Genomic DNA, 15,247 nt, shown 5'->3' on the forward strand with positions numbered 1-15,247 from the left:
GCCCCGTGCCATACAACCCTCACGGGTTAGGGCAGACAGGTGTACGCAAATCGTCTGTGACATTCCAGACGATCGCTAGCAGCAACCCGCTCACTCTTCTCCCACCATAGCAGCGGTCCCTTACACCGCACAGTGGACCTTGACCGGCGGAAGCTGTCCATATACCATCTTGGCACGCTTCCCCGGGTCCTCCTCGTAACACATGACTATGGGTATTATGCTGCCTATCCATAGGAGGACACTAAGTAGATGCAAAAGCATAGCTCCTCCTCTGCAGTATACACCCCCTGGCCGGGCCAGGCAAGCTCAGTTTTAGTACACAAGCAGTAGGAGAAAAAAACAGTAAAAACTTCTCAACAGAGGAACATGAGAAAAGAAGAGTCATAACCAAATAAGGTACTGAGAGAACCAAGGCCCAACAGGGCAACAGGGTGGGTGCTGTGTCCCCCAATGATGGCTAAGAGAAAACGATTTTACGGTGAGTACACAAAAATCCGTTTTTCTCTGACGCCCGCCTCATTGGGGGACACAGGACCATGGGACGTCCTAAAGCAGTCCATGGGTGGGAAAAATAAAAGAAGACAACACAACCCAAGGACTAGGAACCAGTCCCAGACAGCCTGGAGCGCCTACTGAGAGAGGTGCTCTACTGCCGTTTGCAGAATTTTCCTACCCAGATTTGCCTCAGTTGAAACCTGGGTATGGACTCTGCAATGCTTTGAAAATGTATGTAGGCTAGACCAGGTCGCAGCCTTACACACCTGTTCCACTGAAGCCTGATGCCGAATGGCCCACGAAGCTCCAACTGCTCGCGTGGAATGAGCCCGCAGCCCACTAGGAATGGGCTTGAGTTGCAAGCGGTAGACTTCCTGGATCGCAGAGCGAATCCAGCGAGCCAGCGTCACCTTTGAAGCTGCCTGTCCCTTCTTAGGCCCCTCAGGAATGACGAACAAAGAGTCCGTTTTCCTAAAGGGGGTTGTCCTGGATATGTAATATCTGAGAGCTCTGACGAGGTCTAACGAATGCAGAGACCTTTCCACCCTATGAACCGGGTGTGGACAAAAGGAAGGCAGGACAATGTCCTCGTTCAAATGAAACGGGGTAAGAACCTTTGGAAGGAAATCCGGAAGGGGGCGCAGAACCACCTTGTCCTGGTGGAAGATCAGAAAAGGCTCGCGGCAAGAGAGTGCTGCCAGCTCCGAAACCCGTCTGATGGACGTAATTGCCACTAAGAATGTTACCTTCCAGGACAGAAGAGCAAGGGAGGATTCCTTGAGGGGTTCAAAGGGAGACCTCTAGAGACCGTCCAGAACGAGGTTGAGGTCCCATGGTTCCAGCGGCCGTTTGTCCGGGGGAACTAGATGGGAAACGCCCTGGAGGAAGGTCTTGACTTGCGGTTTTTGAGCCAGGCGGCATTGGTAGAAGATTGAGAGAGCTGAGACCTGCCCTTTAAAGGGAACTGAGAGCCAACCCCGCTTGCAAGCCAGACTGTAGAAAGTCGAGAATTCTGGGGATGGCCAGAGGCATAGGCTGGACATTAGTTTCCCTGCACCATGAAAGTAAGATTTTCCACGTACGGTGGTAAATGCGGGATGAAGCAGGCTTTCGGGCGCTGATCATGGTGGCAATAACCGCGGGGGAGAATCCCGCTCTTGTTAATACCCAGGTCTCAATGGCCATGCCGTCAGCTTCAGGGCTCTGGAGTTCTGATGGGAAATGGGCCCTTGGGTCAGCAAGTCTGGGATGTCTGGAAGGCGCCACGGTGCGTCTGTGAGCATTTGTACTAATTCGGCGTACCAGGCGCGCCTGGGCCAGTTCGGTGCTATCAGTATCACCGGGACTCCCTCTGCCTTGATCTTCCTGATTACCCGCGGCAGCAGGGGTAGAGGTGGAAATATGTAAGGCAGGCGGAAGTGGTGCCAGGAGCAGACTAGAGCATCCGCGCTGATGGACTGTGGGTCGCGTGACCTAGCTTTGAACGCGGGTACCTTTGCATTCAACCTTGAGGCCATTAGGTCCACGTCTGGTGTGCCCCAGCGAGTGCAGATGTGTAGAAACACATCTGGGTGGAGAGACCATTCTCCGGCAGCCAGGCCTTGGCGACTCAAAGTCTACTGCCCAGTTGTCTACCCCCGGTATGTGTACCGCTGATATCACTGATCCCGACGATTCGGCCCAGCTGAGGATCTTGTGGGCCTCGAGATAAGCCGCTTTGCTGCGGGTGCCCCCCTGCCGATTGATATAGGCTACAGCTGTCGCATTGTCCGATTGGACTTTAATCTGACGACCCGCTAGCAGAGGGCAGAATGCTCTGAGCGCGAGGAAGATCGCGTGGAGTTCCAGGATGTTAATGGGTAGGAAAGACTCCTGGGGCGTCCAACGACCTTGAGCAGTGTGGTGCCGGTACACTGCTCCCCAGCCTAGGAGGCTGGCGTCCGTGGTCAGGACCAGCCAGTTCACTGGGAGAAAAGATCTCCCCTTCGATAGGGGTGAGGACTGAAGCCACCAGCGGAGTGCGTACCTGACTGAAGGCGTCAGGTGAAGATGTCTGTCCAGGGAGAAGGGGCTCTTGTCCCAGGCCGCTAGAAGGGCTAGCTGCAGTGGGCGGAGGTGCAGTTGAGCAAAGGGTACTGCTTCCATAGCCGCCACCATCCTGCCGAGCACTTTCATGCTGAATCGAATGGAGCGAGACGGAGGACGTAGAAGGCAGCGTACCGCTCGTTGAAGAGCGAACGCCTTGTCCTGAGGGAGAAGGACCAAGCCCCGACTGGTGTCCAGGGACATGCCCAGGAAGGTGATGGATCGTGATGGGATTGGGGATGATTTGTCCAGATTCACTAGCCACCCTAAGCGGGATAGGGTGTCCACAGTGATCTGTACGCTGGTTGACCAGTCGCGGAAGGAGGGGGCCTTGATGAGGAGGTCGTCCAAGTAAGGCAGAACGACTACTGACCTGGCGTGAAGGACGCTCATGGCGGCCGCCATGACTTTGGTGAAGACCCTTGGTGCGGTGGCAAGGACGAAGGTTAGAGCTACGAATTGAAAGTGGGAGTCCTGAATTGCAAAGCGGAGGAACTTTTGGTGATCTGGGGCGATGGGTATGTGCAGGTACGTGTCCTTGAAGTCTATGGAGGCGAGGAATTCCCCTTCGACCATGGATGCAATAATGGACCTTAGGGACTCCATTCTGAATCTCCGTACGTGCACATGTTTGTGTAGGTGTTTGAGGTCCAGGATGGGTCGAACTGACCCATCCTTTTTGGGGACCACAAAGAGGTTGGAATAAAAACCCCCGAAATTCTCGTCGTCTGGGACAGGTATTATCACTCCTTCTGTTTGGAGCGAGTGGATTGCTGGGAAAATAGCTTTGCGTCGTTTTCGAGTCTTTAAGGGGTTTGAAAGAAAGAACCGACTCGGGGGTCGGGTCCGAAATTCTATGTGGTAACCGGAAGACACAAGGTCTCGCACCCATTTGTCGTCTGAGGCGGCAGCCCAGATGTTTTGAAAGAGCCGCAGACGACCTCCTACAATGAGTGTGTTGAGTGTGTCTTCCGGTGTGCCAAAGGAGTCATGAGGGGGGAAAACGTCGTGGCCGAGTCTCCCTAGTCCTGGACTGTTTTGGTCTAGGCTGCCATGACGAAGTGGGTTTCGGGGAGAGCTGAGAAGGTCGGTCCCTGCGTAGTCCGCGGCTGGTGGCGGGAACAGCACGGGATGTCGACCAACCAAATGAGTTCCGAAAGCGGAACGAGGACTGTGGACGTCTGGTGAAGGACGTCCTGGACTTGAGCTGGGGGAGGGAGGTACTCTTTCCTCCCGTGGCGTTAGAAATGAGCTTGTCCAGACGTTCGCCAAACAATCGGTCTGGAAAAAAGGGAAGGCCCGTGAGCGACTTCTTGGAGGCAAAAGAAGAATAATTCTGGCACACTGAGATGAATAAGAGCATGAAAATTTTTTTTCTTTGAATGCAGAATCAATTTTATTAGTGCAATAAAGATAAATTCATCCAACGTTTCGACGTCTTAGTCGTTATCAAGGATAGAATTATCTATCAAAGAAAACCATAGAAGATACATCATTACATGATTACAAAAATACATCATTACATGATATCACAAAAATTATGAAGAGAATTTTCACAATAAGCATCATATAGTGACTGATGCCGTCAACCAACCAATTATTTCAAGTAGCACACGATTCCTGGTGGTGTACAATGACATAATTGCAACACATACATGACCTATTAGGTTGAAAGGTGCACGGTGTTAATCTTATTAGTACAGCAAGCATAAACCCACCTATATCATAATGGGGAGACGTGAGTTCAGTAGGAACTGGATATCACCAAAGGGTATGGGTGATCATGAGGTTACGATCCTACGTCTAAAAGGAAAATACATGATATGTGATGCATCACAACAGTAGGAAACTAATACAACACACATATCTTCTCATATATGGCGTACTGAGAGTAAGTGAACAGGACTGTTTATAGGCCTCTTGTACTGGCCTAGGGTGGCGAGCAGAACCCAGATCAAGACAATCTGCGGTTGTAGCTGTTACTAGATGGGAATTAACCTGGATATGAGCCTCACTCAAGTATACAGTATAGTGGACACTCTAGTGTCAGGGAGTAACACATGGGGGCATATTACATATACGAGATAGATAGATATACTACCTGGAATAATGCGTAGTGTTTGGTAGTAGGTGAGAGGAAAATAAGAACCCCTCACTGAATGGTTCACTGTAACCTCCACTTAATGCATGTACTGAAACAACATGTATAAAACAGAGAAGTTACATACAAGGACGAGTAATAGCAATATGGAATACATTAGTATAGGTCTCTACCTCATGTATTGGTACACGGTAACCTGAAAACCAGAGCTGGAGGTAATCCGTGACAGTGGATATGTCTAGAAGAAGGCCAACATGAATATAAATATCATATAGGTGTGCGTCAGACAGCGTGACCAGGAAAACAACATCCATGCAAGTATATTATATGGAAGCAAGTATATTAGATAGACATACTACCTGTAACACAATGTGAGTATAGATGGCAGCACAAAAAGACTCTCTCACTGACTGGTTCTCAGTTACCTCAAAGACATACATATGCTGTAAATGACACATATGAAAAAAGAGTTCATACATAGGCAGAGTAACACCAGTATAAGGTACATATCCTCAGGATTGCACTGGCTAATAGTATAAACTACCTTTAACAGGCAATCAGGGGGAAACCATAAGGAGCTGTAACCGTAGGCAAAAGGCTATCTGTCCCTGTGGGACTAAAAAAGACCATGTGAGGCCAATCAATCAAGAATAATGTATACTACAAAAAAGAGACCAGTGACATAGTACTAGGGGAGCACATACCTGGTAAGATATATTGGGCACAAAGAACAAACTGGCCAGCAGTAAAGTGAATGGTTCTGAGGGAAAAAAGAACATGGGTGGCACTATCAGTAGTAGCCCATATGGCGTGAGGTGGAAGGAGAGCAGATGAGACATACCTGGCGGTGGTGGCATAGGGTATAGGCCCCTGGGAAAGTGCGACCGGCTGTGTTGCTGGAGCCTATTTATCAGGAGGGGAGGTGAGCGTCCACAACCCCACTTCCGGGTTGTGGAACGCAGTGTGCTGTCCGTGGAACGCACGCCGCGCATGCGCAGTGCCGTCGTCGGCACCGCGCATGCGCAGGGGGCGACCAACAGAACAGTGAGGAGGACGGAGGACAGGGGGCGTGTAAGCTGGCTCAAAGGATGTGGGATGGAGGTGAACTGACTGGTGGAATGTGCGCCGCCCGTGCGACGTGCCTGGCTATTTGCACAACGCACGAGCCGGGCACAGAGCACAAGCCAGGGTGTATGTGTGTGGGGGATATATGAGAGTACGTACTATAGCTACATCTATAGTGCCGGTGTCATTCTTACACAGGTGAAGATGGTGATTATACAGTGGAGACCAGATGCCGGTGCCGATGAGTGTGGGATCAAATAGGGGGTGCCTATAAACAAAGAGAAAAAAAGATTAGAGACAAGGTTTGTATAAATGAAAAATCATGTCATGACTAAACCCTCATACTGGTGTTTTACAGTCCTTGCATTGAAATCTCGCAAAAAGCTAAACAAAGAGATCACTATGAGTCACCATGTAATATATCTCCAACCCCATAGACAATGTTGGTGTCACTAGAATGCAGACAGGGTTTCATCTCACCATCATGTATAAAAGGGACAAAGTGGCAATAGGCATGGTATCATAAACACATGTCGTGCTCCCTATTTAGACCCTTGGGTTCTAGAGTGTTCAAGGTAAAGATCCAAAAAGACTCCCTCTCCTTAAGGGTGCGAATGCGGTTACCGCCCCTTCTAGGGGAAGGGACGTGTTCAAGGACCTGGTACTTGAGTTGGGCAATGGTATGACCCTGTGTAATAAAATGATATGGAATAGGCAGAAGGACCTGTTTGCATCGTATGGTGGATTTGTGTTTGCTAATGCGGTCCCGGATATGTTGGGTGGTCTCTCCAACATACCCGAGACCGCAAGGGCATTTGATCAAATAAACCACAAAGGAAGATTCACACGTGAAAAAAACACGTATAGGAAAGATGCGGCCCGACAGAGGGTGAGTAAAGGTGTCCCCTTTGGTAAGGTTGTTACACTGCACGCAGTGATGACAAGGAAAATTTCCTTTTCTGGGAGTACCAAGAAAGGTCTGTTTCGATATGGACTTATCAGAACCAATGTCGGCCCTGACAAAGTTATCCCGGAGGTTGCGGGGTCTCTTATTGCAGAATAAAGGAAGTGAGTCGCACCCTTAAGGAGAGGGAGTCTTTTTGGATCTTTACCTTGAACACTCTAGAACCCAAGGGTCTAAATAGGGAGCACGACATGTGTTTATGATACCATGCCTATTGCCACTTTGTCCCTTTTATACATGATGGTGAGATGAAACCCTGTCTGCATTCTAGTGACACCAACATTGTCTATGGGGTTGGAGATATATTACATGGTGACTCATAGTGATCTCTTTGTTTAGCTTTTTGCGAGATTTCAATGCAAGGACTGTAAAACACCAGTATGAGGGTTTAGTCATGACATGATTTTTCATTTATACAAACCTTGTCTCTAATCTTTTTTTCTCTTTGTTTATAGGCACCCCCTATTTGATCCCACACTCATCGGCACCGGCATCTGGTCTCCACTGTATAATCACCATCTTCACCTGTGTAAGAATGACACCGGCACTATAGATGTAGCTATAGTACGTACTCTCATATATCCCCCACACACATACACCCTGGCTTGTGCTCTGTGCCCGGCTCGTGCGTTGTGCAAATAGCCAGGCACGTCGCACGGGCGGCGCGCATTCCACCAGTCAGTTCACCTCCATCCCACATCCTTTGAGCCAGCTTACATGCCCCCTGTCCTCCGTCCTCCTCACTGTTCTGTTGGTCGCCCCCTGCGCATGCGCGGTGCCGACGACGGCACTGCGCATGTGCGGCGTGCGTTCCACGGACAGCACACTGCGTTCCACAACCCGGAAGTGGGGTTGTGGACGCTCACCTCCCCTCCTGATAAATAGGCTCCAGCAACACAGCCGGTCGCACTTTCCCAGGGGCCTATACCCTATGCCACCACCGCCAGGTATGTCTCATCTGCTCTCCTTCCACCTCACGCCATATGGGCTACTACTGATAGTGCCACCCATGTTCTTTTTTCCCTCAGAACCATTCACTTTACTGCTGGCCAGTTTGTTCTTTGTGCCCAATATATCTTACCAGGTATGTGCTCCCCTAGTACTATGTCACTGGTCTCTTTTTTGTAGTATACATTATTCTTGATTGATTGGCCTCACATGGTCTTTTTTAGTCCCACAGGGACAGATAGCCTTTTGCCTACGGTTACAGCTCCTTATGGTTTCCCCCTGATTGCCTGTTAAAGGTAGTTTATACTATTAGCCAGTGCAATCCTGAGGATATGTACCTTATACTGGTGTTACTCTGCCTATGTATGAACTCTTTTTTCATATGTGTCATTTACAGCATATGTATGTCTTTGAGGTAACTGAGAACCAGTCAGTGAGAGAGTCTTTTTGTGCTGCCATCTATACTCACATTGTGTTACAGGTAGTATGTCTATCTAATATACTTGCTTCCATATAATATACTTGCATGGATGTTGTTTTCCCGGTCACGCTGTCTGACGCACACCTATAAGATATTTATATTCGTGTTGGCCTTCTTCTAGACATATCCACTGTCACGGATTACCTCCGGCTCTGGTTTTCAGGTTACCGTGTACCAATACATGAGGTAGAGACCTATACTAATGTATTCCATATTGCTATTACTCGTCCTTGTATGTAACTTCTCTGTTTTATACATGTTGTTTCAGTACATGCATTAAGTGGAGGTTACAGTGAACCATTCAGTGAGGGGTTCTTATTTTCCTCTCACCTACTACCAAACACTACGCATTATTCCAGGTAGTATATCTATCTATCTCGTATATGTAATATGCCCCCATGTGTTACTCCCTGACACTAGAGTGTCCACTATACTGTATACTTGAGTGAGGCTCATATCCAGGTTAATTCCCATCTAGTAACAGCTACAACCGCAGATTGTCTTGATCTGGGTTCTGCTCGCCACCCTAGGCCAGTACAAGAGGCCTATAAACAGTCCTGTTCACTTACTCTCAGTACGCCATATATGAGAAGATATGTGTGTTGTATTAGTTTCCTACTGTTGTGATGCATCACATATCATGTATTTTCCTTTTAGACGTAGGATCGTAACCTCATGATCACCCATACCCTTTGGTGATATCCAGTTCCTACTGAACTCACGTCTCCCCATTATGATATAGGTGGGTTTATGCTTGCTGTACTAATAAGATTAACACCGTGCACCTTTCAACCTAATAGGTCATGTATGTGTTGCAATTATGTCATTGTACACCACCAGGAATCGTGTGCTACTTGAAATAATTGGTTGGTTGACGGCATCAGTCACTATATGATGCTTATTGTGAAAATTCTCTTCATAATTTTTGTGATATCATGTAATGATGTATTTTTGTAATCATGTAATGATGTATCTTCTATGGTTTTCTTTGATAGATAATTCTATCCTTGATAACGACTAAGACGTCGAAACGTTGGATGAATTTATCTTTATTGCACTAATAAAATTGATTCTGCATTCAAAGAAAACATTTTTTTCATGCTCTTATTCATCTCAGTGTGCCAGAATTATTCTTCTTTTGACTGACATTTATTCTTTCTGGGCACCTAGTTTATACACAGTGAGCCAGACATAATTTTTTTCTTGGAGGCAAAGTCCGCTCGCCATTGTCGGAGCCAGAGAGCTCTACGGATGGCTATGGTATTTGAGGCGGCAAACGCTGCGCAGGTAGCAGCGTCCATGGAGGCCTGGATGAGGTACTCCGCCGCAGCGGCAATTTGAGCTGTTACCTCTGTGACGGTATGAGTGAACTGGGATTCCTCAAGCGAAGTGTTAAGCAATTTCTGCCCAGACCGAGATCGCCTTTGCGACCCACACAGAGGCAAAGGAGGGCGAGAAGGAGGAACCCGCGGCCTCAAAAAGCAGCCTGGTGCTCCACCTGTCTGTCTGTCGGGTCCTTGATGGAAGAACCATCAGGTAAAGACAGGAGCGTCTTTGTGGTAAGGCGGGAGACCGGGGGGTCGACCGAGGGCGGATCGGCCCAGCCCTTAGGGGCAGGTGAGGCAAAAGGGTACCGGGACTCCATGAGTTTTCGGTTACCGAAGCGCCTGTCAGGCTTCTCCTTTGCTTTGTGAGGATATCCTGAAACTCTGGGTGATCAGCAAAAACCTTTTGGGGTTTCCTCGCTCTCTTAAAGGAGACCGCATGGTAAGTGGTCGTGGATGGGGGATCCTCCACATGCAGAGTTTGGTTGATTGCTGCTATAAGTGAGTCTATTGCAGTTTGATCATCTGGGGGTGATGAAACCAAGGAATCCTCCTGGTACAAACAGCATTCTCCCTCCTCCAGCTCATCAGAAGCTGTGAAGCGTGTGGGAGAGCCTGCCCTGTGTGCTCCCGAGGGAGAGCCTGCTGGAGACACCCGGCCGTGTGCTCTTTTCCTGATCCCTGCAACCGGTGAAGCATGTTCCCGGATTACCTCAGAAGGATCCTCCATAGGGGTATCCTCAGGCTGCGTTCCGTCCAGGGACCCAGAAGGGTGTGGAGGGCGACATTGCATAGCCAGAACCAGGTTCTGTGACAGTTTTTCCATGGATTGGGACAGAAACTGTGCCCATTCCGGTGGGCTGGGGGCCCTAGGCTCTGGACTGCCGGTTGTGGCGGTGGTGGCAGGGGGTCTTGGGGGGCTATAGGGGCACAGGAGTCACAGAGAGAAGGTGTGTTTACGTGGTAGCTCAGCGTGGCAGGCAGTGCAGGCTTAATAATAGACTATGTGGGCCTTAGTACTCTTAGTGCCCTTAGAATTCTGCATGTTCCTAATAGGAGTATGCCAGGAGGGGGGGAGCAATGCTCAGCCGAGCTACAATTGATGCAAGCACCTCACCAGAATCAGCCGATGGCCCTGTCCTCAGGAAGGATTAAGCTCTATAAAGATCTTCGCACGCTTTCCTGGGGGGCGGGGCTTATCGTGCCCGCGGGGGGGCGGGGCTTAGCGCTAAAAGAGCGGGAAGATGAGTCAGTGTGCCCCCCCCCTGCTGTGGGTAGTAAAAAACGGCGGGAAGGGAGCTTCTGATACTTTTCCTCCCTTTCCCTACAGTCAACCACCAGTGACAAGCTGTGTGCTATCAGCCGGCTTTTCTGCTAGAGCAAATGAGCAGAGCAGATAGAGCAGATAATAAACAGTGTGAGTCCCTGAGCCCTGGGTCCTCCCCCCTGCCATTGGGAAATTATCTGCAAGACTTTCTGCAAACAGCAGAACTTCCCCCTCCTCCAGCCAGCAAGCTAGAGAAAGTTAACACTGTGTGTGCAGGATCCTTGCTTCTTGCACATAATAAATACTGTAAATGTCCTGGGAGCCTTCCCTGCAGCGTCTTTTCTCCCTTTGTCTGGGAAACCAGTCAGGGGGGATCTCACCTTAAAACACTGCTTTTCAGGCAGTGAAAATAGCAGAGTCAGCTTGCTGTGTTGGTGTCATATTCAACTCCGAGCCTGCAGAGAGGGGCTGAGGAATTGGTGCCATCTTCAACTCAGAGCCTGCAGAGAGGGGCTGAGGAATTGGGCTATAGGGGCACAGGCCTCTACCCTGGGCTTTGGAAAAATTTTGTCTGTGGAACCCGTCGTCCAGCCCAGGATCCAGCGTCGCAGGAGGGGGTACGTGTACGCAACACTTCACGTTCCCGCCTGTTGATGGTAGTGGGAGATCGGTCCCAAAAGGAAACCGTCGCCCTCAAAAAATAACAAACTTTGAAAGGAAGTGCCTTCTACAGACACTAAGCTAAAACTGAGCTTGCCTGGCCCGGCCAGGGGGTGTATACTGCAGAGGAGGAGCTATGCTTTTGCATCTACTTGGTGTCCTCCTATGGATAGGCAGCATAACACCCATGGTCCTGTGTCCCCCAATGAGGCGTCAGAGAAAGCAGCGTTTTCAACACACCTTATTTCCCCGGTGTTGGACAGAACAAGCACAGTGGATGGGTTTTATAAAAATCTCCTGCTCACCATTTGTTTTTTTTTTTTCCGGGCATCATAAAGTGACATGCAGCGCAGATTGCCGAGCCGCAGCATGTCAATTTATGCTTGTGGAGATGCGAGTGTTCTGTGCGCCCAAAACCCTCATTGTGGGCACGGATACCTGCGGAAAACACTAGCGTCTGCAAAAGAGAAGGCATGCTGCGCCTAGAATTCAGCATGCCCTGATTGTGGGAACGTAGCCTAACAGCCAGTGTTAAAAAGTGTCAGTTCGCAGCTTTCTGTCACACAGCAGCCTGTGGGTGAAAACTCAACCTTTACAAACACATGCCATGGACTAAGGGTACATAGGACACATGGACTAAGAACACGGCAAACGCATGCTTGTATTGTTCGCTCACACGTGACGCAAACCCACACATACTCTGGGCACAATCCTACATATAGGACACCTATGGGACATGCGCCTGAACATTCTTCAGACAACCATTGATGGCAGCCAAGGCGTATAAGTGTGTAGTTCTGCACATTCCGCTCATACTCAATACTAAAGAGATGTTTTTAAAATCCGGTTTCGTTTTTTCAACATTTGCATATCTGTAACAACAAGTCTATACATCATGTGATTTCCATACCGCCATGATTTTTCCTCCTTGGTATTACATTTCCAGTGTTCAGGAGTATAATCTTTTATAAAGTCTGTGTTCTCACCTAGCATTTCAAGTATACAAATGTAAATTTGCTTCTTTTTGGTAAGTAATTGTTTAATATCCTAAATCTGCTACTTTAAAAATTGCCAAATGAACTGTAATTGCCATCCCAGACAAAATGACTTGCAACTATTTATTTTCTAGGCTACGCAAAACTACCTTTCAAATGGTTTGACTACCTCAGGGAAACTGGATCCATAGCTGCTCCTGTTAAGCTTTTTAACAAGGTAATATGCACGTTACAATACACTCAAAGCCATATTGTGGATGCGGACAGTTCTCGCATGGAGTGGGCTCTGAAGCCAAGCCCGCTATATACATCCTGGGTGCCGGCACTAGCGGGAATCGAAACCACACAGTCAATCCTGACGGGGCATTTAAAAAGTAGTAAATATGATGGGCTCTCATTTTTTGCCTATTGTCCCTCTTTACCTTGACACAGTTGCGGATGGCATTTTTCATGGCAACTGGGGGCTCAATGAGAAAGCAGCTGTGTTAGCCATGTTAGTACACCTATGGATCCCATGTTAGTACACCCATGGATCCCATGTTAGTACACCTATGGATCCCAAGCTATGTTTCATGGTGTCATTGGCGCAAACATTGTCGCTGATTGTGAAGGCGAGCAAGCAATCACAAGTTCAATTCCCCAAATTGGAATAGTAAATAGTATAGAACTTATAAAAATATTAATGTCTTCCCTTATCCCCAAGCATAAATTGTGAATTTCTATTAAAAAAATAACCTATTGTGTTTGGCTGGCTGTGTGATTATCAAAACTAATAAAAAAAAATGTGAATATTTATCCTCTACGGTCAATGCTGAAATATATATATATATATATATATATATATATATATATATAAAATATACACTGCTCAAAAAATTAAAGGGAACACTTAACCAGCCGAATTTAACTATCAAACTGTCCATTTAGGAAGCAATATTGATTGACAGTCAATTTCACATGCTGTTGTGTAAATGGAATAGACAACAGATGGAAATTATTGGCAATTATCAATACACACTCGATAAAGGAGTGTGTCCGCAGGTGGGGACTACAGACCACAGCTCAGTACCAATGCTTTTTGGCTGATGTTTTGGATGTTGGTTGTGCTCGCACACTCGTGGTAGCATGAGACGGACTCTACAACCCACATAAGTGGCACAGGTAGTGCAGCTCATCCAGGAAGGCACATCAATGTGAGCTGTGGCAAGAAGGTTTGCTGTGTCTGTCAGAGGAGTGTCCAGAGGATGGAGGCACTTACAGGAGACAGGCCAGTACACAAGGAGACGTGGAGGGGGCCGCAGAAGAGCAACAACCCAGCAGCAGGACAACTACCTTCGCCTTTGTGCAAGGAGGAGCAGGAGAAAGCAATGCCAGAGCCCTGCATAATGACCTCCACCAGGTCACAAATGTGCATGTGTCTGCACAAACTGTTAGAAACAGACTCCATGAGGATGGCATGAGGGCCCGATGTCCACAGATGGGGGTTGCACTCACTGCCCAACACCGTGCAGAACGCTTGGCATTTACCACAGAACAACAGGATTGGCAAATTCGCCACTGGCACCCTGTGCTCTTCACAGATGAAAGCAGGTTCACACTGAGCACATGTGAAAGACGTGACAGTCTAGAGACGCCATGGATAGCGATCTGCTGCCTACAACATCCTTCAGCTTGACCGATTTGGCAGTGGGTCAGTAATGGTGTGCGGTGGCTTTTCTTTGGAGGGCCGCACAGCCCTCCATGTGCTTGCCAGAGGTAGCCTGACTGCCATTATGTACCGAGATGAGATCCTCAGACCCCTTGTGAGACCATATGCTGGGGCGGATGGCCCTGGGTTCCTTCTAATGCAGGACAATGCCAGACCTCATGTGGCTGTAGTGTGCCAGCAGTTCCTGCAAGATGAAGACATTGAAGGTATGGCCTGGCCCGCCCGTTCCCCAGACCTGAATGCGATTTGAGTAGATCTTGGATATCATGTTTCTCTCCATCCACCAACGTCACGTTGCACCACAGACTGTCGAGGAGTTGGCGGATGCTTTAGTCCACGTCTGAGAGGAGATACCGCAGGAGACCATCCGCAACCTCATCAGGAGCATGCCCAGGCATTGTAGGGAGGTCATACAGGCACGTGGAGGCCACACACAATACTGAGCCTCATTTTGACTTGATTCCACTTTAATTTTGTGTGTGTCTTCAAATCCAGTCCTCAATTGGTTAAAACATTTTATTTTCATGATTTTTGTGTGATTTTGTTGTCAGCACATTCAACTTTGTACAGAAGTTTTCAATGATAATATTTCATTCATTCAGCCATTCATTCATTCAGATCTAGGATGTGTTATTTGAGTGTTCTCTTTATTTTTTTTTGAGCAGTGTGTATATGTATATATAAATATATATAAAATGTAATGCCTTTCTAACTGGAACCCATCTGAGACTTAACCAACTGCAACTCTGCCTCAGATTTCTTCTGCGGATTTTCTTGAAAATCTGCATTGGGTTTGTCCACTCCTTTGTGGGAGCATGGCTATTTTACCACAATGTCTTGTTTTTCTAGGAAGTACCGAATCATGGCTTCCGTGTTGGAATGAAGCTTGAAGCTGTAGATCTCATGGAACCCCGGTTAGTGTGTGTGGCCACAGTCACACGCATTATACACAGACTGCTAAGGATCCATTTTGATGGCTGGGAAGACGAGTATGATCAATGGGTAGACTGTGAATCTGCAGACCTTTATCCTGTTGGTTGGTGTCAATTAACAGGCTATCAACTACAACCTCCAGCGCCACAATGTAAGTTGCATTTTGATGTCCATTTTATGCAGTGAAGCTTTCAAACATTTCTCTTTGCAGATTGTACGT

General features: G+C 48.0%; 1 protein-coding gene across 4 annotated transcripts in view; it reads left to right on the plus strand.

Annotated features, from left to right (window-relative positions):
• MBTD1 (mbt domain containing 1) overlaps positions 1–15,247 on the plus strand; it is a 170,111-nt gene that overhangs the window by 79,298 nt on the left and 75,566 nt on the right. For all 4 annotated transcript variants that reach the window (XM_075349531.1, XM_075349529.1, XM_075349530.1 and 1 more), the window contains exons 13-14: positions 12,521–12,603; positions 14,944–15,178. In XM_075349531.1, coding sequence (XP_075205646.1) covers positions 12,521–12,603; positions 14,944–15,178 — 318 coding nt within the window. The remainder of the gene's footprint in view (positions 1–12,520; positions 12,604–14,943; positions 15,179–15,247) is intronic.

Source organism: Anomaloglossus baeobatrachus, chromosome 5 (assembly GCF_048569485.1).
Source record: "Anomaloglossus baeobatrachus isolate aAnoBae1 chromosome 5, aAnoBae1.hap1, whole genome shotgun sequence".
Lineage (NCBI taxonomy): Eukaryota > Metazoa > Chordata > Amphibia > Anura > Aromobatidae > Anomaloglossus > Anomaloglossus baeobatrachus.